Source organism: Gekko japonicus, unplaced genomic scaffold (genome assembly GCF_001447785.1).
Source record: "Gekko japonicus isolate JY-2015 unplaced genomic scaffold, Gekko_japonicus_V1.1 scaffold25, whole genome shotgun sequence".
NCBI classification, from domain to species: Eukaryota; Metazoa; Chordata; class Lepidosauria; order Squamata; family Gekkonidae; genus Gekko; species Gekko japonicus.
The window spans coordinates 634,011-661,727 of NW_015171502.1; the positions used below are offsets into that span (position 1 = coordinate 634,011).

Genomic DNA, 27,717 nt, shown 5'->3' on the forward strand with positions numbered 1-27,717 from the left:
GGCCTAATATGCTAATGAGTTTCTGCTGGTGGGTGTGGCCTAATATGCTAATGAGTTTCTGCTGGTGGGTGTGGCCTAATATGCTAATGAGTTCCTGGTGGACTTTTTCTACAAAAAAAGCCCTGATTTTATGACTAGAGTTCTGTGTATGCGCTTTTGGAAAGTGAAGTGTGGAAGAGCTATGAAGAGAGTCTGTGTAACTCTAAAAGTTTTGTGAGAGAGTCTGTATGGCAAAGAAACAAGGAGTGTCTAAACTGTGTGGTTAGACCAATGTTTTATCCTGTGTGCCGAAGACAAAGAGCTTAGCCAGTGTGGCCACATATAAGAGAGAGAAGCCTGTCAGCGTGGAATTTTGGTGTCTGAGAGACTGTGTGTGACACCTTGCCAGTTATAGTTACAAGTTCCTTTTCCCAGAAACAGTTCAAGGTAACCAGAAACCTATTTTGTTCTTTATTCAATAAATCAGTTTTTGTTTGAACATATCTCAGAAATCAGTACAGTTCTTCCTCAGGGCCACATAGTCCTCTGAAGTGGCCAGACCCTGGGTCATATCACCAAAAGAGAGAGAAATTGGAATTTTTAATTACTGGGGGCAGCAGAAAACTACCAAGTTTATACACACCGAGGGTGGTTTAAAGGAAAAACAGTCTCCCCAAATAGCAAGAGTGCCACAAAACTAGTTTACCGTAAGTGGCCTGAACAGACTAGCCTGATCTTGTCAGCAGTGTTCCCTCTAAGTGGAGTTAGTGTGAGCTAGCTCACAGTTTTTTAGCCTCCGGCTCACACATTTCTGTCTCAGCTCAGGAAGGAGGGCTCCAGAGCAAACTAATTTATGCAGCAGCCAAATCACCTGCTCACAACTTTAACGCCGGTAGCTCACAAAGTAGAATTGTTGCTCACAAGATTCCACAGCTTAGAGGGAACATTGCTTGTCAGAGCCTGGAAGCTGAGCAAGGTAAGCCCTGGTTAGTAGTTAGACGGAAGACCTCCAAGGAAGTCGGGGGTTGCTACACAGAGGCAGGCGATGGCAAACCCACCTCTGAATACTCCTTGCCTTGAAATCTCTGTAGCCCAGGGCCGGAAGCAGCCCATCGAGGGCTCTTACCCAGCCCACGAGCAACTGGTATGTATGGAAATGTAAGGTACCCCCCCTTTTTATGGTATCGCATGGGCAAAAACCTAGTCTTGCATATGATTAAATACATTTATTGGGGCTTTTGTGGGTCCCCCCAGTAAATCAGTTGCTTTCACTGCTAGGAGTCGATTGCTTTTGCTTGTATTTTGAATAAATAATACTGTCAATTGGGTTTGCCTGTGTCCTTTACAAAGTTTCTATCTCCGGTACCTGGCGTTACATTTCTTGGCACAGATGGTCCAGCCCGACAAAGTGACATCGATGTCAGATCTGGCCCTCGTAACAAATGAGTTTGACACCTTTGCTCTATAAGGTGGTCATAAGGCGGCTGCGACTGGATGGCATTTTCCACCGGCAGAATTTGGAACAGGGCCTTGCCCTGACCTGGACAGGCCAGACTAGCCCAGTCTCATCAGATCTCAGAGGCTAAGCAGGGTCAGACTAGGTTACTGCTTGGATGGACGACCAGTGAGGAAGGCCAGAGCCGCCCGCTACACAGAGCCAGCACTGGCAAACCACTTCTGCTCACCTTGAAGACCCCATAAGCGTTTGCCATGAGTATGTTGTGACTTGATGACAATTAATCATTGTTAGACCATAAGGGGTTTTCCTGAAAGCAAAAAAACACACAAATGGCACAGTATCATGCCTGCCCTTGACTCAGCCCCAGAGCCAGCTCCTGACAGCCTAAGAGGGGAGGATTCAGTGCCTTTAAGAGCTGGAGAAGCATCGGGATCTGCACCTACTGTAAGTACTGAGGAGGATACACAGCAAGCTGAGTCAACTACAGGACGGTTTGCACCTGGGATTGAGCAGGCCATAAGCAGCTCACCACCTGCATCTCCCCCACCTGTAAGTAGGCTTAGGGATCAGAGACGTCAGGAGCTGGCTAGCCGACGAAAAGAAGCACGTTCAAGAGGGCGGAGATCCTTGAGCCCTGAGTTTTAACAGCAGCCAGGACCTCGCACAAAGGTGCTAATGAGTTAATGGGCCAGAGCACTATTTAGTAGGGCCGCTGGCCATGAGCAATTTGTGCTGGCAACCTCCTTCGTAGAACCAGAAGCTCTACACCTTGATTCCTGTTTGACTCTGTGGCTTTTGGACTCGGCTTGTGTTTGGACTGCTCTGGCTCCTGACTTCCAGCTTTGAACCTGACCACGCCCTCAGCTTTGCTCCCTGTATTCTGACCTCTGGTAATGTTTGACTACGGCTTTGTCTGGTGTTTTGGGACTTGTTTAATGCTCTGCTGACTGCTCTCCCGGCTGACCTTTGGACTTGTATTGTGACTCCCCCTGTCTGCCTGCCTCCCTGGCTCTACCGTGACACACAACACTGGAGTTAGCACACCTTTGTTTTATAAGACAAAAGTTCGAAAGCAAGAAATTGCAAGTAGATAAATAGGTACCACTTCAGTGGGAAGGTAACAGCGTTCCATGCACCTTGGTGTTTAGTCATGCCGGCCACATGACCACGGAAACGTCTTTGGTCAATGCTGGCTCTTTGGCTTTGAAACGGAGATGAGCACCGCAATCCTAGAGTCGGATTCGACTGGCTTTCGAGCAAGGGAATCTTTACCTTTACTTTTACAAGCTACCTAAAAAATGTATATGTTTTGCTTTGAAGAGCTGTTGTTAAATTTGATTGTGATCAAAGTCAAACTGAATTTTCAGGCCCGTCTTTTTCTTGCCGTTTTCAGATCCCTTGAAGAGAAAAGGAGTGGAACTTTTTGTTGGAAACCTCCCTCGGGATATCACAGAGGTGTGGCGTCTCTCCTTTTTGCATTTGGTTTTCTTTGCTTTCGTCTGTGGAGAACTGCACGACAACAGACACTTCCGCTCTTGACTCTGTAGCACTGTTTGAGGGGTGGAGGGGGATGAAGGAGAATCGTGAGTCCCAACGAGGGCTGTGGTGAACTGGAACGAAAACGTCAGGTCCTTCGAATGAAGTCTTGAGGAAGAAGCCTCAAAGGGGCCAGGAGTCAGGTTGATGGCTCTGGGCTGGGAAATAACCTGGTGGTTTTGGGGGTGAACTCTGAGGAGGGCAGGGTTTGGGGAGGGACTACAGTGGGGGTATGTTGCCGTAGAGTTCCAGGTGGTCTGATCACCGTCAGCTGGAGATCAGGCGTAATCCCAGGAGATCAGCAGCCACCCCCTGAAGGTTGGGAAACCAGAGAGATCACGGTATAAGTGAGTAGAAAACCGGTCGATGAGACAACCGTGATGTATTTACGAAGGAAACATCACCCCCTTTTTTTTAGATTTTCCCAAAAAAAACATAAAAATAATATTGATCTATTTTTGAAAATCTTAAAAAAAAAAAAGAGTGACATTTCCTTCGTAAATACATAACAGTTGTGTCATTGACTATTTTCTGCCACTGGGAGGTTGGCAACCCTAGAGTGACGTTTGGGTGGGCAGGGAAGGGGATGATACCTTGTGTTACCAGAGCCTCCCCGGTAGCAATTTGGGGTGAAACCTCTCTTCGGGTTTCCATTGCAGGTGGAGCTCGCGGTCTTGTTCAAGGACTTTGGCCTGAAGGCAGTCAGGATACGGCAGAACTCCTCTGCAAAAAGGTACCCTGGGGCTTTCCCTCGTTCGCCCAGGCAAACCGGGCTTCCGGCTCGCCTTCTCTCAGGAAGTTATATTTATTTATTTAGGCATTTTTACCCCGCCCTCCCCGCGAGCGGGCTCAGGGCGGCTTACAAGGGGCATGAGCCCATACATAAGACCAGATAAAACAGTAAAACCACATAATAATACCAATAACAATAATAAAGGGCTTTCTGTGAACAAGACGGTCTTGAGTGGTATTGATGGCAACCTCAATCCTCCCCATTGGGTGGCACTGTCCAGCAGATAGTTCAAGCCAATCCCACATTGTCAGTGCCCTGCAATTTATGGCGGAACTTCCAAGGGCGATTCCTCATCCCAATGGTATCGCCTCCATTTAGTCAGGGAGCGAAAAGAGAATCTCAAAGTCAGGCCCCTTTATTAAGCACAGTGCAATTAGACATTCAGGAGAACGCCAGGAGGCAGGGGAGTCACGATGTCTCTCTCCCCTCCGCCTAATTAAAATTACCCCCCTTCTTTGCTTATACACTCCAAATAGCTAATTTTGTTGGCAGTGTGAAAAGTATGCAGACGGAGAGTGATTTCAGCTAAGCATACCTTTATTTAGTTCAGGACAAAGACAACTACCCGGCTCGCAGGCCGGCTTATATTCCCTCTGAGAACCCCACCACCAAACACACACCCCACTCCCGATTGGCTATTTACAGTAACCAAGAGACCTATTGGCCTCTTGGCCAGGACCTAGCCCTTTCATTGGGCCTGGCTAGGATCCTATGTGCCCATTGTCTTTAGGTCTGAAGCTTTAGGTATTTGTGCCTGGACAAGTCCAGGCATGTCCGGCCCTGTCAGGGCCTGATACACTACACAGTGCAAAGCAGGTGAGGGGGGGGACATTAAGTTGATTGTGGGCAGACCCCAGTGGAGCGGACCGGACCGTTCTTTAGGAGCCACTCGGCTTGTGTGTGGCTACTAACTGGTGTGGGCTAACCGGGTGTTGGTGCTGCTGGCCAGGGGTGAGGGAGCTGAGGCTTGGCTCAGAATGTCCCGAGTCTCTGGCGCAACAGCGTGCTGGGAACTTTCACCGTAAGCAAAAACGGGCAGGCCGCCCCCCCGGTGTGAAAATTATTTATTAAAAACATGTCCACCCCACCGTTCCTCATGGATCAGGACAGGTGACAATGCACGATCAGTGCGCCACACAATGCCGAGTCAATGCATTGTACAATACATGATCAAGTGCATCACATTTATTTTTATTCATTTTATTGGATTTATGAATTGCCCACCCTGCAAACAGGCTCTGGGCGATTTACAGCCTTATTAACTTTTAAAATATGGTTGACGTATAATTAAAATGATCCACAGCAGAACAATAAATTATAAATTAAAACCAATCCAAGGTGGCGTAATAGTCCACCTTTGCCGGCCAGGCCGCTGTCCCGCAGGGCAGGGTATGGTGGGGGCCACAGAAGAAAAAGCCTGTAATGATTCCTTGTGTGTGTGTGTGTGTGTGTGTCTCTTTAAAAGTTTGGTTGCATGGCGGTGGTAGATAGACTAGAGTGGTGGAGAGAGGCAAGTGTGGTATGATTGATGGTTGACAGAGAGGGGGAGGGGTTTTGGAAGTGAATCTGGGTGGATGAGTATGTGAGTCAGTCAGTAGTTTCAGTTACAAGTTGACAGTTGATGTAGACAAGCAGTTCTGTGTTGAAGCAGAGAAGCTGACAGCTGCAGTTGTTCAGTGAGAAAGATAAAGAGAGCTGAAAGCTGAGTGTATAGAAAAAAGTAAAGTAAAGTTTAAGTGAAGAAAAGTTAAAGGAAAGTCTGAGTGTCATAACAAACTGGAGTGAAACAGTGAACCTATATGGCATTGAGATAAACAAGTGTTACAAAGTTACATGAAAAGATCCCTGTCAGTGAGGGAGAAGATTGTGTGTGATACCAAAGCAATTGTTCATCATTTACACATTACTAGTTACATTGTACCACCCTCTTATTTAGTATTTATTTCAATAAATCCTCTTTTATTCAAGTTTATACCAGCTCTGAATGAAATACTTCCCAGGACCACATAGTTCCTTGTAAGCTTTAAACTCGGTCTACCAATCTAGTAAGAGCAAAAGTAAACGCATAAAGGTTTGGAGATCCTTAAAATTTCCCGGTGGCAGCAGAATCTACCCGGTTAAACAAAATAAAGAGAACTTTTAAAGTGAAACTAGTCCTTCCCAATAAGGAGGACGTCACAGTGCCCATCCTAACCTCCCGTCGCTACCCTCAACTGAAAGCCTGGTGGAACATCTCTGCCTTACAGGCCCTGCAGAATTGCATCTAATCCCGCAGGGCCCTGATGTTATTCGTCAGAGAGTTCCACCGGGTCGGGGCCAGGACCGAAAAGGCCCTGGCCCTACTCAAGGACAGCCGGACTTCCCTAGGGCTGGGGATCACCAGCAAGCATAGACCGGGTTCGACACGCGAGTAGTGATCAGCTCGTGGTTTATTGTGAATCAGTTCTAGCTGCAAGACAAGTCCAGCAGGGCCAAAGCCCTGCTTATAATCCCGTCAAACGGCACACCCCAAACACACCCACTCCCAACAATATTTTCACACTAATCTCATCCCGATAGGTGGCTGCTAGGATCCTGCTGGTCTATTGTATTTATCAACAAGTAACAAAACAACGCAGCACACAATACAAAATGGCAAGTAACAGCAAAACAACTGTGCGCTGAAATACCCGCAAGAGAAAATGTACAAAAAGAGACTTCAGCAAAGTGAAACACATATGTAATCAGCAATAAATCTATATGTAAAGTCCATCATAGGAAATATAGAAGTCCACAGAATGCATCAAGTCCAAAGTAGAAATTCAACACTTTTCCTAGGTAGTATACAGTGTTTCAGACTTCTGGTCCTTCCTCAGGAACAAAGATCCACAATAGAAAGTCTCATTCCAATATCTTTACAAGACAATATTGTTCAGTTTCTTTATGGGCCAGGTCTCCTAAGCTTGAAAGTGCACCTCAAGCTTGCTACTATGTAGAACAGGACCAAAAATTCTGTGGGCGTCTATATTTCCTATGATGGACTTTATGTACAGATTTATTGCTGATTACATATGCGTTTCACTTTGCTGAAGTCTCTTTTTGTACATTGACTATTGCGGGTATTTCAGCACACAGTTGTTTTGCTGTTACTTGCCCTGTTGTATTTATCCCCAAGCTCACCTTCATTCTGGCAGGCCTCGGTTTCAGGGAAACCATATCAGTACTTAACATCAGCTGATCTCAGCATTCTTCTGTATTCATAGTCAATGCATCATACAATACATAACCAGTGCGTCATAGTCCGTGCATCATACAGTACATAATCCGTGTATCGCATAATACATAATCACTGCATCATACAACACTGAAGCCCCGAATCTTCCCCCACCCCAACCTTGTAAAATCTAACAATGTGCAATAAAATGCCTGCAGCCCATGCACAGTTAGAAGCTTGTGATGCCAGTGCTTCCTGAAGGTTTCCAAGGACAGTGCAGTGAAAATGTGAAGGGTTACCTGCCCTCAGAGGAGTGCCGGCCACATGACCACGGAAACGTCTTCGGACAGCGCTGGCTCTTCGGCTTTGAAACGGAGATGAGCACCGCAACCATAGAGTCGGATTTGACTGGCTTTCGAGCAAGGGAACCTTTACCTTTACCTTTGCACTTAACCACTACACCAAAGAGCCAGTTTGGTGTAGTGGTTAAGTGCACGGACTCTAATCTGGGAGAACCGGGTTGGATTCCCCACGCCTCCACTTGCACCTGGCTGGATGACCTTGGGCAAGCCTAGTTCTGATAAGAGCTGTCCTTGGGGAAAAAAGAGCAGTTTCTGTCAAGAGCTCTCTCAGCCCCGCCTACCTTACAGGGTGTCAGTTGTGGGAAGGGGAAGGAGTTTGTAAGCCGCTTTGGGTAGTGAAGGGCGGGGTATAAATCCAATCTCTTCTTCTTCTGCGTGTGTCTCCTGCAAGCACTGCCAGCCAGCACAGAGAGCTGTTGAGTCAGATAGTCTGGTTCGGTAAATGATGGCTTCCTGTGCTCGCTTGACTTGCTTTTGAAGTCCGGTGGTGGCGGTAGAAGAGGTTTCAGCTGCAATGATTCACGGTGCTGGTTTTGACACTTAAACCACTAATTGGATTTGGGTCCCAAGAATCTTGAGGAATGGCCTTTCCCCCCCACAAAACCCCCCATTGTAAACCAGCCAGTAAGACCCTATGCTGCATTCTTTCCCTTGTGAGTTGTAAAGTTTCCACTTGCCAGCAGGGCCATTTGGCCTGGGCCTCACATTTGGGGGGGGGGGGGGGCCCCTCAAATTTACACTTTTGATGTTAAATCACGTTAAATAAAAATGGGAACATTCATTACAAAGTCTTACAATATTCTTTATGTTACTGTGTTAAATGTAAAACATGCAAAATATAATACTACTAATTTTGTATCCTTGTTTTCTCACTTCGTTTTTTTTAATTTACTGGGGCGGGGGCCCCCTTAAAAATGGAAGTGGCCTGGGGCCTCTCTTGACGCCAGGAGCTAGGGTTGCCAAGTGGAACTTACCTTGGCGGCGGGGGTGTGCGCGTGCCGCACACATGTCACCAGGAAGTGACGTTATGATGCCGGGCACGCTGGGGGCGGGGCCACGACCATACAAGGGAAGACCATAGAGTTTTCCCTTGTATGGCCGTGGCCCCGCCCCCAGGGTGCCCAGCGTGCCCACGTCACTTCCGGGTGACGCGCACGTCGGGGAGGAGTTCCCCCCGGGGCCCGATTCGGCGGGGCCGGGGGACCAGACTCTGGGGCGGGGGGACTTGGGATCCCTACCAGAAGCAGACCTTTTCCGTGGGGCTCCAGACCAGAAAGAAATTATGCATGGGTGTTGGAGGGACAGTGGCTCAGTGGTAGAGCCTCTGCTTGGCATGCAGAAGGTCCCAGGTTCAATCCCCGGCAGCGCCAGTCGAAAGGACCAGACAGTAGGTGATGGGAAAAGACCTCTGCCTGAGACCCCTGGAGAGTAGACAAGACTGACCTTGATGGATTAAGGGTCTGATTCAGTGTAAGGCAACTTCATTTGCGTTAGTGGAGTGTAATCTTGTGAGGGGCAGTGCTTCCACAGCTGGAGCTTTACGCTAAATCTGTTACTGTACTCCCTCAGGACTGGTCTGTAAATATGCTGTGGAAAGGTCAGAATAGAAGGGTTTGCGGAGGTTAACCGTCTGTCTTTCTTCTGCCCCTGCTTCAGTTTCGCATTTCTTGAAATGGCGTCCCCTGAGGCAGTACAGCTTGCCGTGCAGACGCGGAATGGGGTGATGGTGAAAGGACAGCGGATGGTTGTGGCTGTTTCCGAGGAGAGGAGAAGTCCCGAGTACAGAAAGAACCACACGGAGATGCCGGTAATTATAGGGATTTAAGAGCAGCCCAACCGGGTTAGACCAAAGGTCCCTCAACTCCAGCATCCTCTGCTGTTTCCTCCGGTGGACAGCCAGATATCCCCAGAAGGCGTACAGGCAGGGCGCAGAAGCCAAAGTCTGTTGTTTTCTCCTCCCACCCCGGTATTCAGAGGTATAGTGCCTCTGGACATGGAGGTTCCATTTCTCTGTCAGTGCTGACAGCCATCAAGGGGACGTTTCCTCCATGAATTTGTATGAATCTCTTTTAAAAGCCACCTATGGCAGTATCCTCTCCTGTGTCCTGTGGCAGGGAGTTCCACAAGGCTTGCTTTCACACGCATCGGATAATGCATTCTCAGTGCACTTCAGCAACCATTTGCAACGAGATTTTTTGTTTTTGCGCGGGAAAATCCAGTCGCAAATGACAGCTTGAGTCAATTGCGTCCTGTGAGGAAAAGCGCTTTGTTTTATTTCTTCCACGTTGATCTTCCGTCAGCTTTACAAAGCGCGCCCCCCCCGGTTTAGTATTACGGGATGAGGAGAGAAGGTTCTTTGTCCTCTTCTCTCGAGAGCGAGTGTCGTGTCCCGTCGTGGTTAAGAGCAGCAGACTCTGATCTGGGGAGCAGGATTTTATTTCCCCACTCCTCCTCCACATGAAGCCTGCTGGGGGACCTTTGGCCAGTCAGCGTTCTCGCACAGCCAGTGTCCCCTCTGAGCTGAGTTAGTGTGAGCCAGCTCACAGTCTTTCAGCCTCTGACTCACCCATTTTTGTCTTCGCTCAGGAAGGATTTGGCCGCAGTCAGATCACTCGCTCACAACTTTAATGCCAGGAGCTCACCAAATAGAATTTTGGCTTACAAGACTCCGCGGCTTAGCTTGCTCACAACTCTCTCACCTGCCTCACAAGGGGGCTGGAGTGGGAAGAGGAAGGGAAGTAACTTTCTAAGAAACGTTGAAATTTACCTTTCTAAAAGTTTGCATCAATTTCTGTAGTGTTTTATAAGATTACGTGCAGTTTTCATCAATATTTAAAAAATAGCCAGTCCTGTTTATCTTTATATTTTTGCCTTTTGGCTGATGATAAAACTCCATTTCCCCCCCTTTTTAGGATTTGGAGCCAGTCCCTGATGGATTGCCCGTAGGCAATGGTGGTATGTTACATATGGGTTGGGCTTTTTTACAATTTCTCAACATTTCTTCTTGCTTGAATTATACACCTACCTGTGTTTGATGGGGTGTGAAATCTCAGCATATTTAGAAAAACAATCCGGTTCAGACTTTATCTGGGGATACCTGGAGGGTTATGGAGCTGCGGTGGCTCAAGTGGTTAAGGCGCTGAACTGCAGGCTGTGGAAGGTCAGTAGTTCAGCGGTTCAAGACCCGGGTGCCGCAAGACAGGGTGAGCTCCTGTCTCTAGTTCCAGCTCCTGCCAACCTAGCAGTTCGAAAGCAAGAAATTGCAAGTAGATAAATAGGGACCACTTCAGTGGGAAGGTAACAGCGTTCCGTGCGCCTTGGTGTTTAGTCATGCTGGCCACATGACCACGGAAACGTCTTCGGACAGCGTTGGCTCTTTGGCTTTGAAAAGGAGATGAGCACCGCAACCCTAGAGTCGGATTCGACTGGCTTTCGAGCAAGGGAACCTTTACCTTTACCTTTACCTGGAGGGTTGCCAAGGGTTTGTTGTTGTTCAGTGCCAAGACTCTAATCTGGGAGAACTGGGTTCGATTCCCCACTCCTCCACTTGCACCTTCTGGATGGCCTTGGGCAAGCCATAGTTCTGACAAGAGCTGTCCTTGAAAGGGCAGTCCTTGAGAGAGCTCTCTCAGCCCCACCTACCTCGCAGGGTGTCTGTTGTGGGGAGGGGAAGGGAAAGGAGTTTGTAAGCCGCTCTGAGACTCCGAGTGAAGGGCGGGGTATAAATCCAATCTCCTCTTCTCTCTTTCTCTCTTCTACTCTGAGGCAAACCCCTCCTCCCCACCTCCATTGGGATCATGTGAAAATGGAGCCCACTTGGTTTTCCAGGGGTGGGAGCAGAGACTCTGTGCCTGGCAGGAAGGGGATGGCATCGGCTTCCCCTTCTCTCTAAGAGTGGGAGCGCCATAGGAGTTGCCATTGCCTGCAGTCACTTTGCTTCCAGGTTACCCCAGGGGACACTAGGCAGGAGGGGCACTGATAAGTAGGGATGGGCACAACCCACATTTTTGCCATTCGGTTTGTGACTGAACCATGAACTGATACGTTGCTTTGTGAACCAAACCGATTCTTATCAGTTCATGAACTCGGCTTTCTGCTCCCCACCACCTTTTGCGAAGATGGTTTCAGGTGGGTGGCCTTGTCAGTCTGCAGTAGAAGAGCAGAGTTTTGTGTCAAATCAAATTCCAATTCAAAACCTTTAATGGCATCTAATGGTAAATCAGAATTAGATACAGACAGGGTCTAAGAGGAATAAAATCGAATTAAAAAGGACAATCTAAAAGGGTAAATTAGAATTAGATACAGACAGGGTCTAAGATAAATAAAATCGAATAAAAAGTACAGTCTAAAAGGGTAAATTAGAAATACACAGGGTCTAAGATGAATAAAATCGAATAAAAAGTACAGTCTAAAAGGGTAAATTAGAATTAGATACAGACAGGGTCTAAGATGAATAAAATCAAATAAAAAAGTACAGTCTAAAAGGGTAAATTAGAATTAGATACAGACAGGGTCTAAGATAAAATTGAATTAAAAAGGGCAGTCTAAAAGGGTAAATCAGAATTAGATACAGACAGAGTCTAAGATGAATAAAATCGAACAAAAAGGACAGTCTAAAAGGGTAAATTAGAATTAGATACAGACAGGGTCTATGATAAATAAAATCGAATTAAAAAGTACAGTCTAAAAGGGTAAATTAGAATTAGATACAGACAGGGTCTATGATAAATAAAATCGAATTAAAAAGTACAGTCTAAAAGGGTAAATTAGAAAGATACAGACAGGGTCTAAGATGAATAAAATCGAATAAAAAGTACAATCTAAAAGGGTAAATTAGAATTAGATACAGACAGGGTCTAAGATGAATAAAATCGAATAATAAAGTACAGTCTAAAAGGGTAAATTAGAATTAGATACAGACAGGGTCTAAGATGAATAAAATCAAATAAAAAGTACAATCTAAAGGGATAATTAGAGTAATATGAAGAAAACAGTGACCTAGTCTGCTTCTAGCATTTGCTCCGCTGTTTTACCAAAGCCACGCTGGTACAGAAATTCCCCTCTACATTGCATGCCGCTTTCACTTTGATTGATTGTCATATTTTATGGCAGTGTCCAGACTGCGTGCTGCTTTCACTTTGTTTGATCTCTTGGTTTTATGGTAGCCGTCTGCATAGATTTATGGCTGTTTTATGGCCGTTCAGGGGTGACTCCAGTCAGTACCACGTTGGCCCGGGGTATTTGAATGTGGTTTTGAGCCGCATCTTTTTCTGTTCCAGTGTGGGTTTGGTAAAACAGCAGAGCCAATGCTAGATGCCGATTGGGCCAATGTCTAAAAGCAAAATCAGACAGTTATTCATTGGCTTTACCTGGAAAAGGATAACCCTTGTGGAGTACTATAGCCAAGTACTCAGCCACTAATTCCGTCAATCGAGAGGATTTATCAGCAAGTAAAGAGATCTGAGTCGAGTAGCACCTTGAAGGACCCAACAAGATTTTTAGGGTATGAGCTTTCGAGAGTGAAAGGTCCCTTCGTCAGACGCAAGCAGGAACAGAAATCCCTGAGCCCTTCTCAGTCAGGTGTTGCAGAGAAGAGTGTCAGGATGCGGAGGTACAGTGCAAAGTGTGATCCGTTTGATTAAACGGGAGAAATGGCTTAGGGACAAAAATTAGGATCTGTAGTGAGAGAAGAATCTTGTTTCCCTGTTTAGCCCTGGTGGGTCCATTGTTCTGCACTGGCGTTCATGAGTTCCTTCACAGCTCAAGGGGTTTCCATCCCTGTCGCTTCTCGGCCTTTTGCCTGGGAAAGCATTCTCTATAAAGTCATCTGTTCTTATCAGTTCAATATCTGATACATCCTCTGTTTGAGGACTATATGTTAAGAGAGCCAGTTTGAGGTAGTGGCTAGGAGGGCGGACTCTAATCTTGGAGAGCCGGGCTTGATTCCCCACTCCTCCACATGCAGCTGCTGGTGTGACCTTGGGCCAGTCACAAGTTCTCTCAGAGCTGTTCTCCCAAGGGCAGTCCTCGAGAGAGCTCTCTCAGCCCCACCTGCCTCACAAGGGTGTCTGTTGTGGGGAGAAGAAGGGAAGGAGATTTTAAGCCACTCTGAGACTCCTTTGGGTAGTGAAGGGCGGGGTATAAGTCCAATCTCTTCTCCTCCTCGAGAGCCAGTTTGGTGTAGTGGTGAAGTGCACGGACTCTAATCTGGGAGAACCGGGTTTGATTCCCCACTCCTCCACTTGCACCTGCTGATGTGACCTTGGGTCAGTCACAAGCTCTGGCACAGCTGTTCCTGAAAGGGCAGTTTCTGTCAGAGTTCTCTCAGCCCCACCCACCTCACAGGGTGTCTGTTGTGGGGAGGGGAAGGGAAAGGAGTTTGTAAGCCGCTCTGAGACTCCAAGTGAAGGGCCGGGTATAAATCCAATCTCCTCCTCCTCCTCCTCCTTCTCTTCTTCTACTTGTAACTGACGAGGCGAGCTTTGAGTCTCAAAAGCTCCTACCTTGAGCATCTTGTTGGTCTCTGAGGTGCTGCTGGACTTGAACCTTGCCCCTTCCTCTGGCAGAGGTTCCTTGCAGTGGGGGAAAGCAACACCATTAAGGGTATGGCTCTGCAGGATCCAACCCTCAGTAGAAATTCAGATTCACCGAGGTGGAGGGATTTCCTGGCTGCGTGAGAGCAAGGGTGGGGCAAACAAGATACCCCGGTGGAACTCCCAAGCTGAGCAGGATGGAGGATAGCTGCCCCTAACATCCATTGTCAGATAGCCCTGCATCCAAACATGGAGGCTCTGTTTTTTTTTTAATTTATTTTTGAATTTACATTTTGTATTAAGTATATCAGTCAAAACTCAAAACATAAATTCATTATTCATCTTATCGACATCCTCATTTTCCATTTTTAACAATCATGAAACAAAACAAAAACATTCATCTGAGGCTACTATTACAACAACCAAAATTTTTTCATTCTTCTAGTCCCTCCTCTTTTCCTATGCCCCTATCTTACCCGTTTATAAATCCCATCCAACTTTCCCATAATTTATAAATACTCATAATCCCACTCAAAACCTACAGTTCATTCTAACTCGCATAATACTATTTCCCTGCATCTTCTTCTGTACCTAAAACGAAAAGTTGAAAGGGTTGCCTCCGATTATGGGTGCTATAGAGAAGCACTCTACAGCGAGAGAGGAAGCCACCTCTCTCCCTATATGCAGAGGTCTTGGGGGGGAGGGAGACAGGCTTCGCCTCCTTGCTACACCCTTTCATGACAATACAAACTCTAAACTTCAAATTAGACAATTCTAATTTGCTTAATTTGAAGGAGCTGCGGTGGCTCAAGTGGTTAAGACTCTGAACTGCAGGCTGTGGAAGGACAGTAGTTCACCAGTTCGAGACCCGAGTGTGCCGCATGACGGAGTGAGCTCCCGTCTCTAGTTCCAGCTCCTGCCAACCTAGCAGTTTGAAAGCAAGAAATTGCAAGTAGATAAATAGGTACCACTTCAGTGGGAAGGTAACATCGTTCCGTGCGCCTTGGTGTTTAGTCATGCCAGCCACACGACCACGGAAACTTCTTCGGACAGCGCTGGCTCTTCGGCTTTGAAACGGAGATGAGCACCGCAACCCTAGAGTCGGACTCGACTGGCTTTCGAGCAAGGGAACCTTTACCTTTACCTTTAATTTGCTTAAACATGGTTGGAGATACAGTCTACTCTTATACTAATACTCGTTGCTTACAAATGTTTCCTCTTACTGACACTATATCCTAACTATCAATACCAGAGTATCTTGTTCCCTTCACTTTTCCTCCTCTTTCAATTTCATAACAGCCTCAACAGGTTTTTTCCCCACATCTCATTATGTGCTGTGAATATTTTATTATTTATATTAACAGCCAAATGTCCAAGTGCTAACCATCTATATGGTATTTCCTTTTCTCTCAATGCCTTTGCCGTTTCACGCAAACTTTGTCTTGCAATCAGCACCTCTGGGATGACGTCAGCGTACAAAAACACGCATGTATCTTCAAAGAGCAAACCCTGTTTTTCTTGAGCTATTTTAAAAAAATTATTTCTTATATTAAACTCTTTGAATTCGATGATAATATCCTGCGGATCTCCTGGGGGGGCTCTCTTTGAAATGTTGATTCGGTAAGCCGAGGTAATTATCTCTTCCGAAGCCTCTGTTACACCCTCCGACCGCAGTGTCTGTAGAAGCCACTTGTTTAATTCCTCCTCAAGATGACCGGTTGCACAAAAGCTGGAGGAAACTCCCCGTAACTTCGCTTTTCTTTCCCTTAGTTTCGTCTCCTGAAGTATAATTCTGTTCTTGGCCCATTTTTCAAACTTTTGTACCTCTCATAAATCATCCGAAACTTTTCTAGCAATCTGAAGTGCAGAGTCTGCCTTCTTCTCTGGTGTTTTTACAGCTGAAGCCAGTTCATCTAGTTTCTGATTTATCGGGTCAATAACACTCTTGACCTGGGCAAATTCCTTTCTTAATTGTCCCACGTCAGAAGACAAAGCCTTTATCTCACTTAATCTCCTCTTTTATTTCTTTTAAGGCCTGTGCAATTGGAGTAGTTTCCTTCATTAATAGTTTAAGAGGTGAATTTTTAGCACCTTTTTGCCTCGGATTCTTCCCTTGGCTGGCATTGATAGTTTTTGTTAAGTTACCTTGTTTTTGAAGAGTAAACGTTGTTTTTCCGTTGGGGGTAGCAGGAGAGTGAACGAGCTGCAGCCGACTGGAAGGACTGCTGCCACACCCCCTGTTTTTATTATTGATTGATTGATTTGTATCCCGCCCTCCCCGCCAAGGCAGGCTCAGGGCGGCTTACAGTGTGTGTGTGTGTATTGAACCAGCGAAATGTGTTAAAACACAGAATTTTAAAAATAAGACCATAGCATATGAAATCATAGGTAGTAATAAGCGATGATGGCATTCTCTCGACATCCAGATGGTCAGCTATTTCCATAATCCAGGTTCTTGCCAGGCTGTGGGTTATTAAGTTGGTGCTGATGTTGGGGGGCCGGGGCAGCACCCTAATCGAAGGCCTGGCGGAAGAGCTCCGTTTTACAGGCCCTGCGGAACTGTAAGAGGTCCCGCAGGGCCCTGATGTCCTCCGGGAGCTCGTTCCACCAGTAAGGGGCCACCACAGAAAAGGCCCTGGCTCTTTAGGGCCTGGGAGGGCCAGATGGTTTTGGGGCCCTGATCTTAGTGCTCTCTGGGGAACATGTGGGGAAAGGGCGGTCCCTTAGGTAAGTAGGTCCCTGACCATATAGGGCTTTTAACTCCCATGCCCCGTAGCCATTGAATCTTGGAGACTCCTAAATGAGCACACCTATTAAGAGCCATGGGTCTTCCTGGGTCAGAGCCAAGGACTATCTGATCTGGGTTTATCAGCCAGATGCCCTTGGGGAGTCTACAGGCATGGTCTGGTGGAGAGAGGCATTCCTGCATTGGGATTATTCCATCTCTGTGCCTGCCTCTCTGGGCAGCGAGGTTATGTTTTGGCTTTTGCCACTAGCAGCCGTTGACCGATCCATTTGCCGGATCAAATGAGTGTAAGCAGATGCTGTTTTAGCCCTTCCGTCTTTCCGCAGACCTTGTTCCAAAACCCGGCGTCCAGACCGTACCACCTCCAACAAAGAAGAACCTTTATGCGATTCCTGTAGAGATGAGGTAAGCAGAAAAAAGAGCACAGGCCGCTCACAACGGCAACATCCGAATGTCACAAAACAGCTATAAGAGGAGCCATCAAATGTCACAAAAAGAGGCACGTGGTGTCATGATTAGAGTGTTGGACTGTGATCCGGGAGACCCAGGTTGGATCCTCGGTCTGCCACGGAAGCTCTCTAGGGGACCTTGGACCAGTTGCGGGCCAGTCTGACACACACTCAGCCTACCGTCTGTTCCACAAGAGGTTCAGATGGAGACAGTGACGGTGTCCATCTGGCTGGAACTCTCAAGTGGGCTCTAATCTGGGAGAACCGGGTTTGATTCCCCACTCCTCCATGTGCAGCTGCTGGGTGACCGTGGGTTAGTCACAAGTTCTCTCAGAGCTGTTCTCTCAAGGTCAGTCCTCTAAAGAGTTCTCTCAGCCCCACCTGCCTCACAGAGTGTCTTTTGTGGGGAGGGGAAGGGAAAGGAGATTGTAAGCCACTCTGGGACTCCTATGGGTAGGGAAGAGTGGGGTATAAATCCGATCTCCTCTTCTTCTCCCCCCCTGCAAGGTGGTAGAAGAATTGGAACCTTTTTAAATAAATAAATATATATATATATATATTGTTTTTAGAGCAACATACAGAATTTGAAATAGTATAGCAAGTATAAGACATTGGTGTGTCTGACATCAGGAACATTAAGAAGAAGAAGAAGAGATTGGATTTATACCCCGCCCTTCACTTGGAGTCTCAGAGCGGCTTACAAACTCCTTTCCCTTCCCCTCCCCACAACAGATACCCTGTGAGGTCGGTGGGGCTGAGAGAACTCTGACACAAACTGCTCTTTTTCAAGGACAGCTGTGCCAGAGCTTGTGACTGACCCAAGGTCACATCAGCAGGTGCAAGTGGAAGAGTGGGGAATCAAACCCGGTTCTCCCAGATTAGAGTCCGCGCACTTAACCACTACACCAAACCACTACACTTAACCACTACACCAAACCACTACACCAAACTGGCTCTCATTAACATGAATACATAGAACAAAGTCTTAGAAAAATACTAGGTAGAGCTTACCCAAGATTGTTTTAAGGGAATTGTTATGGTAGCTATTGGGGAAAACCTGAGGGTGCTAGCAGTGAACATCAAGAAAGAAGTTGTTGGTGACGTTGGTAGCAGGCTTATGTATGTATGTTGTGGTTTTTGAGAACCATTGGGTATGTGTGGGCCCCTAGACAATCTAAAACGTATTTTAGAGAGTTAACCATTTGCGATATAGCGAATTGGGAGGGAGTAAATCATGCGTTAACATGAAAGAAAAAATTGGGTACCAAGTTGTCTCAAATTTAGAGTAGTGTGTCGTGCTTGTTTGCGATCTGTGAATTGAATCTGTTATTTGATGGCCTTCTGTTTTTTATACTGTATTACTGCTATGGAAATAAGGAATTTTGCTGTTATGGAATTTCACTGTGACTTTTAATCTGCTTTAAACTGTTATAATACGATTTGGTTTTGTCGTGCACCACCCTGAGGCCCGTTGGGGAATGGGTTGGTATGGAAGCCGAATATAATACATAAATTAATAACCTTCCTCACAGGGTTGTTGTGAGGATAAAATGGAAGAGGGGAGAGCGGTGTTAAGCCACTTTGGGTCCCCATCAGGAAGAAAGGTGGGGTATAAATGAAATAAATCAACGAGGCACAGATCCTTGGGCGCTCCGTGCTCTGTCCTGCTTCAGGAAGGTCTTTGAACTCAAGTTTTGTCAGGCTCTCTTGAGTTTGGGCGCTGTAACAAACTGGGGTTTGCTTTGTTCCCTGTAACTGGGATTCTTAACCAGGACTGGGCTGTGGGTTAGGAACTCTGTGTCAACTGGCTCTCAGTGGGGTCAGAAGGCTGTGAAGTACAGTGGCTGGATCCCATGTATCTGTTTGGATAACGGCAGTGTTTTCCACTGGCAAGAAAAGCTTTCCCCTGCTGTGAGTGGAAAATTTGTACCAGCGAGAGCCAGCGTGGTGTTGTGGTTAAGAGCTGCGGACTCTAATCTGGGGGAACCGGGTTTGATTCTCCACTTTTCCACGTGCAGCCAGCTGGGTGTCCTTGGGTCGGTCACAGTTCTCTCAGGAGCAGTTCTCTCAGAGCTCCCTCGGCCCCACCTCCCTCACAGGGCGTCTGTTGTGGGGAGGGGGAGGGAACGGTCATCGTAAGCCGCTCTGAGACTCCTTTGGGGTAGTGAAAAGCGGGGTATAAAAACCAGCTCCTCTTCTTACTCCACTGCCGTCAGCTGACTGTGGATGCAGGATCTAACCTGTGATGCCCACAGCGATTGTTTGTGACAGCGGGAATTGGTACTTTGCTGTGCTGGTTTAGAACCTGTAGGGAAGGGAGGAGCCTGACTTGGATGGCCCAGGTGAGCCCTATCTCTCCAGATCTCGAAAGCTAAGCAGGGTCGGCCCTGGTTAGGACTTGGATGGGAGACTGCTGAGGAGGTCCAGGGTACCTGCGCAGAGGCAGGCAATGGCAAACCCACCTCTGAACGTCTCTTGCCTTGGAAACCTTATAGGATTGCCACAGGGGTGTAGCCAGAAAATTTGGGGTGGTGTGTTGGGAAACCTGGGGGAGCAGGGGATAGAGAGAGAGAGAGAGATTCCATTGGCAGGCAGCTGAAGAAGAGAAGAGTCTGTCCTTTACCTGCTGGCACAATTCCCACAGCGGGTGTTGTGGGGCAAGGGCCACGAGTGAGGGGGCACCACCCCTAAATGCCCCACTGTGGCTACGGGCCTGGGTTGCCATAAGTCAGTTTGTGACTTATAGAAGAAGAAGAGATTGGATTTATACCCCGCCCTTCACTACCCAAAGATGTCTCAAAGCGGCTTACAAACTCCTTCCCCTTCCCCCTCCCCACAACAGACACCCTGTGAGGTAGGTGGGGCTGAGAGAGCTCCTTCGAGGACTGCTCCTGAGAGAACAGTTCTGAGAGAACTTGTGACTGACCCAAAGTCACACCAGCAGCTGCAAGCAGAGGAGTGGGGAATCAAACCCGGTTCTCCCAGATTAGAGTCCGCGCACTTAGCCACTACACCGAACTGGCTGTTATAGTTATAGTGTTATAACTACAGTGTTATAGTGTTATAGCACTTTCCACCACTACCACCCCACATGGGTGTAGAGGAACTTGGCAACAGTGGGATCAGAAGGCTGTAAAGTGCAGCGGTTGGATCCCGTGTATCTCTTCGACTAATGGCAGTGTTTTCCACTGGCAAGAACAGACTTCCACTGCAGTGTCAGCAGAACATTTCCTCTCTACCCGCTGCTGCCGCCACCACCACCAGGGAAGGGGAGGGCTTTGTTTGCAATCAAACCAGTAGAATCCAAGCTGCTCATGAAGAAGCTCACAGATCCCAAAAGGTGAATGGATTTATTGTGGGCCGGGCCAAAATGCCGCAAAATTCCAAGCCGTCCGGCCCGTGTCCCTTCCTGCAAGGCTCGTTTGTATGATGTTCTGTCACGTCTGAGATGACATGCTTGTTTTTTGCTCTGTGCTGCTTTCCAGATGTTCCTTCCTGACGCAGATGTCGCGGGACTGCTTCAAGGACCTGGGCTGGCTGAGATCCATTTCCAGCATCTCTGGAGAAGCGGCACTCCTGGTGACCGACACGGTGCCGCAGACTCCGTTCTTCTGGGCGATTCACCTCACAGAGGTTGGTGGAGGGCTGGGGGATGTGATCGGAATCCACCTGTTCTTTTCTCCCCTTAATTGCTTGGTTTCCTGCAGCTGCTGGTGTGGCCATGGGTCAGTCATGAGTTCTCTCAGAGCTGTTGTCTCAAGGGCAGTCCTCAAAAGAGCTCTCTCAGCCCCACCTACCTCACAGGGTGTCTGTTGTGGGGAGGGGAAGGGAAAGGAGATTGTAAGCCGCTCTGGGACTCCTTCGGGTAGTGAAGGGCAGGGTAGAAAAACCTATTCTTCTTCTTCTTCACATAAACTCATTCTGCTTCTCCTGCCTTCTGCAGCAGGGCTACAGAATGAGAGGGTTTCTAAGCATGTTCAGAGTGCTTTTGATTATCTCTTTAAAAATTTTCTTTATTATTATTATTGTTAAAATACCATAACAATTAGAATTACAATAGTTCTCAGGTAGAATAGTTAATCAGAAGTTGAGAGGGTTAACAGAGATCGTCTTGTATTATTACCAACAATATACAAATCATATCAAATGCATTATCTTTGCAAAAAAAAATTAAATTAAAAAATTCATTATCTTTGCAATTTCTGGATTTTCTCCTTGTACTCTTAGATATTCTAAAATAGGATTCCAAATGGCTATAAAAGTAGGGTTTATTTGTTCATCTGGTTTGCATGCCACTTTTGATTATCTGTAAAAACTGACACGCAGACCACAGGCACCCTCCTGTACACTGTGGAATCAAGATTTGTTACGTATGCAAGATGTAACTCTAATCTGGAGAACCAGCTGGGTGACCTTGGGTCAGTTACAAGTTCTTTCAGAGCTGTTCTACCTCACAGGGTGTCCTGCTGTGGGGAGGGGAAGGGAAAGGAGATTGCAAGCCGCTCTGAGACTCCTTCGGGTAGTGAAGGGCGGGGTATAAATCCAATCTCCTCCTCCTCTTCTTCTTCTTCTTCCTCACCCCTGCTGTAGTTTGGGCTCCTTCAAGGCGCAGGGCGGTGAAGCTCAGCAGGCAGTTTTATCGCAGCCACCATCTGTCTGCAGGTCCACTCTAGGGACAAACGCTTGTACAGAGGAGGTCAGAATAGAAGCGAAGGTGAACTGCAGGGGTCTTCAGGCCGTAGGTTGCAGAGGCGCTCTGCCTGGTCTCCATGTGGCAGGAAGCCAAGGCAGGAAGGAGGGATCGTTGAGGGAAAACCCAAGCGAAGCCCCCAGAAACTCTTCACCCTCTGTCAGAAGACAGTGATAGAGGGGGGCGGACGAATATCCCTGGGAAAGGAGAACCATAATGTCGTGGCCGCCACCAAAAAGGCCCTCACTTGGGTTACCACCCGTTCAACCGCAGAAGGCAGCGCGCCCAAAGCACGCATTCGGGAGGAATGGCCGTAATTGACCCTCATAAATAATATCCAATCGACAAGGCAGAAACGATTGCAGAACATTATGTGCTGAAACTGGAATGGGATGCTATCGTCTGTTCCTCCGCCATTCCACCGAGTCGTGTTAAAAGCCGCAAAGCCATTTTGGTTTCTTTAATGTGAGCCTCTGATCAGTCTCCCTTTTCAGCTTTTCTTCTCCCCTATTGTCTGTCTCTTGAATTTCTTTGACTTGGGAGCATTCTTTCATCTCCGGGGCTTTGGTTCTGGTAACATGTTTGGATCTCTCCTAGGCTTGGTTTGGAAATAAAGGGATTCCTCGGTTTAATGAAACCAGCTGTGGGTTTGTGTGACCCATCTGAGCTTGGGTTGCCAACAGCCAGGTGGGGCCTGGAGATTTCCTGGAATTTCAGCTGATCTCCAGACTTACAGAGATCAATTCCCCTGGAGAAACTGGCAACTTTGTAAGGGTGTCAAACATGGCAGGGCCCCGGGGCCCAGATGAGGGGTGTCAAACATGTGGCCCCGGGGGCCAGATGAGGCCCCCCCTCCGGAGGGCTTCTATCAGGCCCGCAGTGGAACTGGCTGTCTTCTGCTACTTCTTCCAGTTCTGCTGCTGCTGCTGCGTTGTCGTAGGTTTGCAGCTGACAGATACACACCTGAACAGCCATACTCAAGATCACAACAGCACAGACATTTCTGATGCAATATTTCAGAGCAAGAGGTGTCAGTTATCAGACCCTGTTAAATAAACACAGGCCCCGGGCACACGGGCTGGAAAATGCGGGGGGGAAGCGTGGATGTTTGCCCCGGGGCAAACTAACGCGCGACTGCAAGATCAGACATCCTGTTGAGGTCCCATGGCTAGGGGGGAGGTGCCGATCACACCACAGGCAAAGAAGCGGGGCGGCGCGGCAAATGGGGTTGTTGGGGTTTGTTTGTTTTTTTAACTTTTTTAAACTGAAGTGTGCGCATGCTCCATTGGGTGCTTGCGCGCATCCGTGGAGCCTTGGGGAAAAAAATGACCTGTTTGTGAGGGGACATGGGTGGGCGCCGGATGCCACCAGAAACGTGATCAGACGCCCGCCCTTGCCCCGCGGTTTCCGGAAACTAGTACCTCCGAGGTACTAGTTTTTTGACGCGCATCTTCGGAAGGAAGCCTCAGTTGAGCCACGGGAGCTCTATGCTTCCCAGATGTGGCGGTGAGATCGCGCCCGGAAAATCCGCCTATCTTCCGTCTCTCTAGCGTGCTGTTCTGTGTGACTGCAGCCACAGTATTGCAAGAGTGCTAATGTTTTAAGAAAAACACCCTTTGTGTTTGTGTCCTTTGTAAAGTTTATATCTCCGCTACCTGGCATTACACGTTGTGACACACATGTCCCGGCCCAACAAGGTCTCATTTATGTCAGACCTGGCCCTCGTAACGAATGGGTTTGACACCCCTGCTCTATGGCATTACACCCCCTCTGAGGTCCGGCCCCTCCCCAGACCCTGCCTCCCGGTACTCCACCCCCAGATCTTCAGGAGTTCCCCAGATCAGTTCCCCTGGAGAAACTGGCAGAAGCTCCCTTTGGAGGGCGGCCTCTTTGGATTATACCCCTCTGAGGTTCAACCCTGCCCTCCCCAGGCTCCACCGCCAGATCTCCAGGAGTTTCCCAACCTGGAGTTGGCCACCTTATCTGAGCACAGGCTGCCCCGCTAACCGATGAAAGGCCTGTCAAACCAGGATCTGAAACTAGAGTTTGATTCATTGAGCGCAGCTAGCCTTAACTGTGGTTTTGTGTGCTGTGTGAACACAGGGGATCCTAGACTTTCTGTGGTCATGCGTTCACGTGAACCCTGGTTACAGAGAGATATGTATTGAAGAAGAAAAACAAGCCCATCACCAAGAAGAAGGAAGGCAAAAGGCCAACGGTGCAACACAAGAGAGCAGATATTTATTGATCTAATAATCTCAGTGCCTTTTGCATTAGCTTCATCAGAGGATCTAGCAGAATTAGGGGTTATCAATTCAATAAATACCTCCTCTTTTATTGCACTGTCGGCTTTTCGCCTACTTTTCCCTGAGATGTCTAACCGGAGTGAAAGTGACTGACTGCAGACCGAACACTGGTTTCAATAACCGAAGCATAGTTGAAAATAAGCCCATGGTTTTGTTTTTCACCTGAACCGAGCCTTGTACGCAATTCGAGCAACATGGGATCTTCTTCGTGGTCTCTGTGCATCACACCCTTGGGATACACTGCGCCTGCGCTGAACCTTCTCGGTACCGATAGCTAGCAAAAAGGGATTTTCGCGCCTCTCCCAGGTCACGCGCCGACTCCACTGCGCATGACCAAGGAGGGGCACGCAGATCCCGCCAGTTCTCTTCTGACCGCCGCGCTGGTAGGACGCCTTCTGCCTCGGTCTGCTAAGTACCAAACTTTTTTTGCTAAACTTGCGTTTAGTTAGTTTCTCTTTCTTTATTTTTGTAGTTAGCATTTTTCTTTCGGTGTTTGTTCTTTACTTACGTTCCCCTCCCGCTGGCCTATGGCCCCGCGGTGGGGTTGTTTCAAACGGTGTAGGACTTGCGGCCTTAAAATATCCCCCACCGACGGGCACTCGCTTTGCCTCGTTTGCTTAGGGGAGTCGCACTGTGTCTCTAAGTGCAGACATTGCCGAAAGTTTTCGAATCAGACGAGAAAAAACAGGGCAGCTCGTCTACACTTGGCCCTGATGGAGAAGGCACTATCTCCACAGTCCTCTTCACCGTTGGACACGTCCGGGCACGCCTCGATGTCCACCTTGGCTGCGGACACTTGTCCTCCCGTTCCGGGATCATCGACGTCAACGATCGCAATCGATGCTTCGGCACCGAAACGATCGACGCCGATAAAGGACCACCCCGTACCTTCCAAGATCCGGAAGCAGGGCAAAGACTCACAGCAGTCGAAGAAACCTAAAACGGACAAACCCAAAGTCCATAAGGTTTCGGCTAGTCAGGGTCGAGATCCCACGCAAGAACCTCACCCGATCGGTTCGGATCTCGACATCGACCTTACTCAACAAACAAATCAGTCGCAATCTGATATGTCGAGCCGTCAATCCTCTCATGCCTCCCCAGAACGTGGAGTCGAGGATCGGCACCGACCAACATCTCCTCCCCTAACTTGGGATGAGAGGCAATGGCATTATTTGTACGGGAATCGATACCCATACCCTTGGGCACTCCCGATACCACCCCCACCTGAATGGGATCGTCAGTCGGTGTCATCCCGCATTTCGCGCTTTCAAGATCGACCATCGGTATCGAAGCAGTCGATACCGACGCATCCACCAGACCCGGTTGTGCCCCCGATTAACACACCGGCACCGTCTCAACCTGAATTACTCGAATCATCTCCAGAACCATCCAATGTATCCTCCGATTCAGATGGCTTTTCTGAACATATCGAGGATGTAGATGCACAGCCCACCTCGCAAGATGTGGAAGCGGATTTACCTATTTCTCCATCAGAGGATGTTAAGTCTTATGGAGATTTTATTCAACGCATGGCATTAGATCTATCTATGACTCCTACTCTCGTTGCCAGTTTTGTGGATGATAACGTTTTTGACATTATGCACTCTAACACTTCGCCCTCCGTGGCTCTACCAATGACAAAAGTTCTCTTGCAAACTACCAAGGACTTTTGGACTCGTCCAGCCTCCATTAATGTCTCTAATAAGCGTCTGGATCACATGTACAAGGTCCAGGAATCAGGGGCTGAGTTTTTATACACACACCCAAAGCCCAATTCTTTGGTCGTCTCCTCATCCACAAAAGGAAAAGCGAGTCACTCTACTCCATCAGACAAAGAAGGAAAAAAGTTGGATTCGGTTGGTAGAAAATTCTACACTGTCGGTGCAATGGGCATTAAAACGGCGAACTATGCCGCCTGCATGGGCCGTTATCAATTCAATTTATGGAAGCGTTTGAATGATTTCCTCCCGCACGTGCCCAAAGAGTGCCAACCTCAGATTAAAAGGATTCAGAATGAAGGGATGGTCTTGGCTAGACACCAAATTAGTGCTGCCAAGCATTCCCTGGAATCCGCTAGTAAGACTCTAGCAACCTCTGTAGCGTTACGCAGACATGCCTGGCTCCGCTCTTCATCATTGCCATATGACACCAGATCCTCGGTGGAAGACCTTCCCTTTGAAGGTTCTGGATTGTTTAGCTCCACCACTGACACGGTTCTGCAGGAAATGGATAAGAGTATCAAGACGTCCAAGAGTTTGGGGATCTCCCCCACGACCAAATACTCGAAATCCAAGCAGTGGCCTAGGCAACCTTGGTCGACCAGGCAACCGTACAACAAATCACCTACGGATCAATGGCAAAGACCTCCCTCCTCTCAGTCACGGTCTTTTCCCCCGAAAAATAAGGGACAATCGTCCGGTGCCTATAAGTCGAAATTCCCTAAGAATCCCAAACAGGGACTTTGACTTCAACCTTACTGCTCAGACTCGCCTTGCACCCTTCCTGCACGCATGGCTCGCCATTTCTACGGACAAATGGGTGCACTCTATAATAAGAGATGGCTATCTCATAGAGTTTTCTCTGACTCCCAGAATCTCCCGTTTCATCAGAACCCCGGCGTCTCCTGCCCTGCTACAGGAGGTACAATCGCTGACACAAAAAAACGCTATAGAGAAAGTCCCGATGGCGGATTGTTGCCGCGGGATTTATTCCAAATATTTCACAGTCCCCAAGAAGGACGGAGGACTTCGTCCAATCATGGACCTCCGTTTTCTCAATCGGTTCATCATTTACAGAAAGTTTCGCATGACCACGTTGCAAAGCATTTTACCACTCCTGTCTCCAGGGACTTGGATGGTCACTTTAGATCTCAAAGACGCTTATTTTCACGTCTCCATCCATCCTCGTCACAGAAAGTTCCTCAGATTCGCAGTCGGGGAGGACCATTACCAATTCAAAGCCCTTCCATTCGGGCTCTCTACCGCCCCCAGGGTTTTTACGAAGGTAATGGTGGTTGTCGTCGCTCATCTTCGCCTTCAGGGCATTCAGATCTTTCCGTATATAGACGACTGGTTGATGGTGGCAGATTCAAGAGAATGTCTCCTTCAGCACATCACCATCACATTGTCGGTCCTATCCTCCCTTGGAATTCTGGTGAATTTACAGAAATCCATGCTGCAACCTGCAACTCGCGTGCAGTTCATAGGAGCTGTCATAGACTCCCTAGCCACTCGGGCGTACCTTCCTCGCCAACGGGCAGATACCATTCGTCTGGAAATTCAACGTTTGTTCCAGTCCAACGTGACATCAGCGGTCCACATTCAGCGGACCTTGGGTCTCATGGCAGCCACCACTTCCGTGATCGAATATGCACGCCTTCGCATGCGCCCGTTGCAGCTGTGGTTTCTAAAGAAATTTCGCCCTTCCATCCATCCTCCGAGCCTTCAACTGGTAGTGCCTCCGCAGGTCCTCGTCTCCCTGCAGTGGTGGCTCGTGGACACCAATCTGTTGGCGGGTGCACCGTTCCAACCGATCGTTCCCGTAATGTCCATCACCACAGATGCCTCCCTGTGGGGTTGGGGTGCTCATACAGACGACACTTGTGTGGGTGCTCCATGGCAACCCCTTTGGAAGAGTCATCATATCAACTATCTGGAACTGCTGGCCGTAAA

General features: G+C 48.0%; 1 protein-coding gene across 1 annotated transcript in view; it reads left to right on the forward strand.

Annotated features, from left to right (window-relative positions):
• The window catches only part of TDRD10 (tudor domain containing 10), a 46,809-nt gene that overhangs the window by 13,134 nt on the left and 5,958 nt on the right, over nt 1-27,717 (forward strand). Inside the window, exons 2-6 of the mRNA XM_015419099.1 lie at nt 3,634-3,707; nt 8,979-9,129; nt 10,235-10,277; nt 16,928-17,006; nt 20,536-20,683. Coding sequence (XP_015274585.1) covers nt 3,634-3,707; nt 8,979-9,129; nt 10,235-10,277; nt 16,928-17,006; nt 20,536-20,683 — 495 coding nt within the window. The remainder of the gene's footprint in view (nt 1-3,633; nt 3,708-8,978; nt 9,130-10,234; nt 10,278-16,927; nt 17,007-20,535; nt 20,684-27,717) is intronic.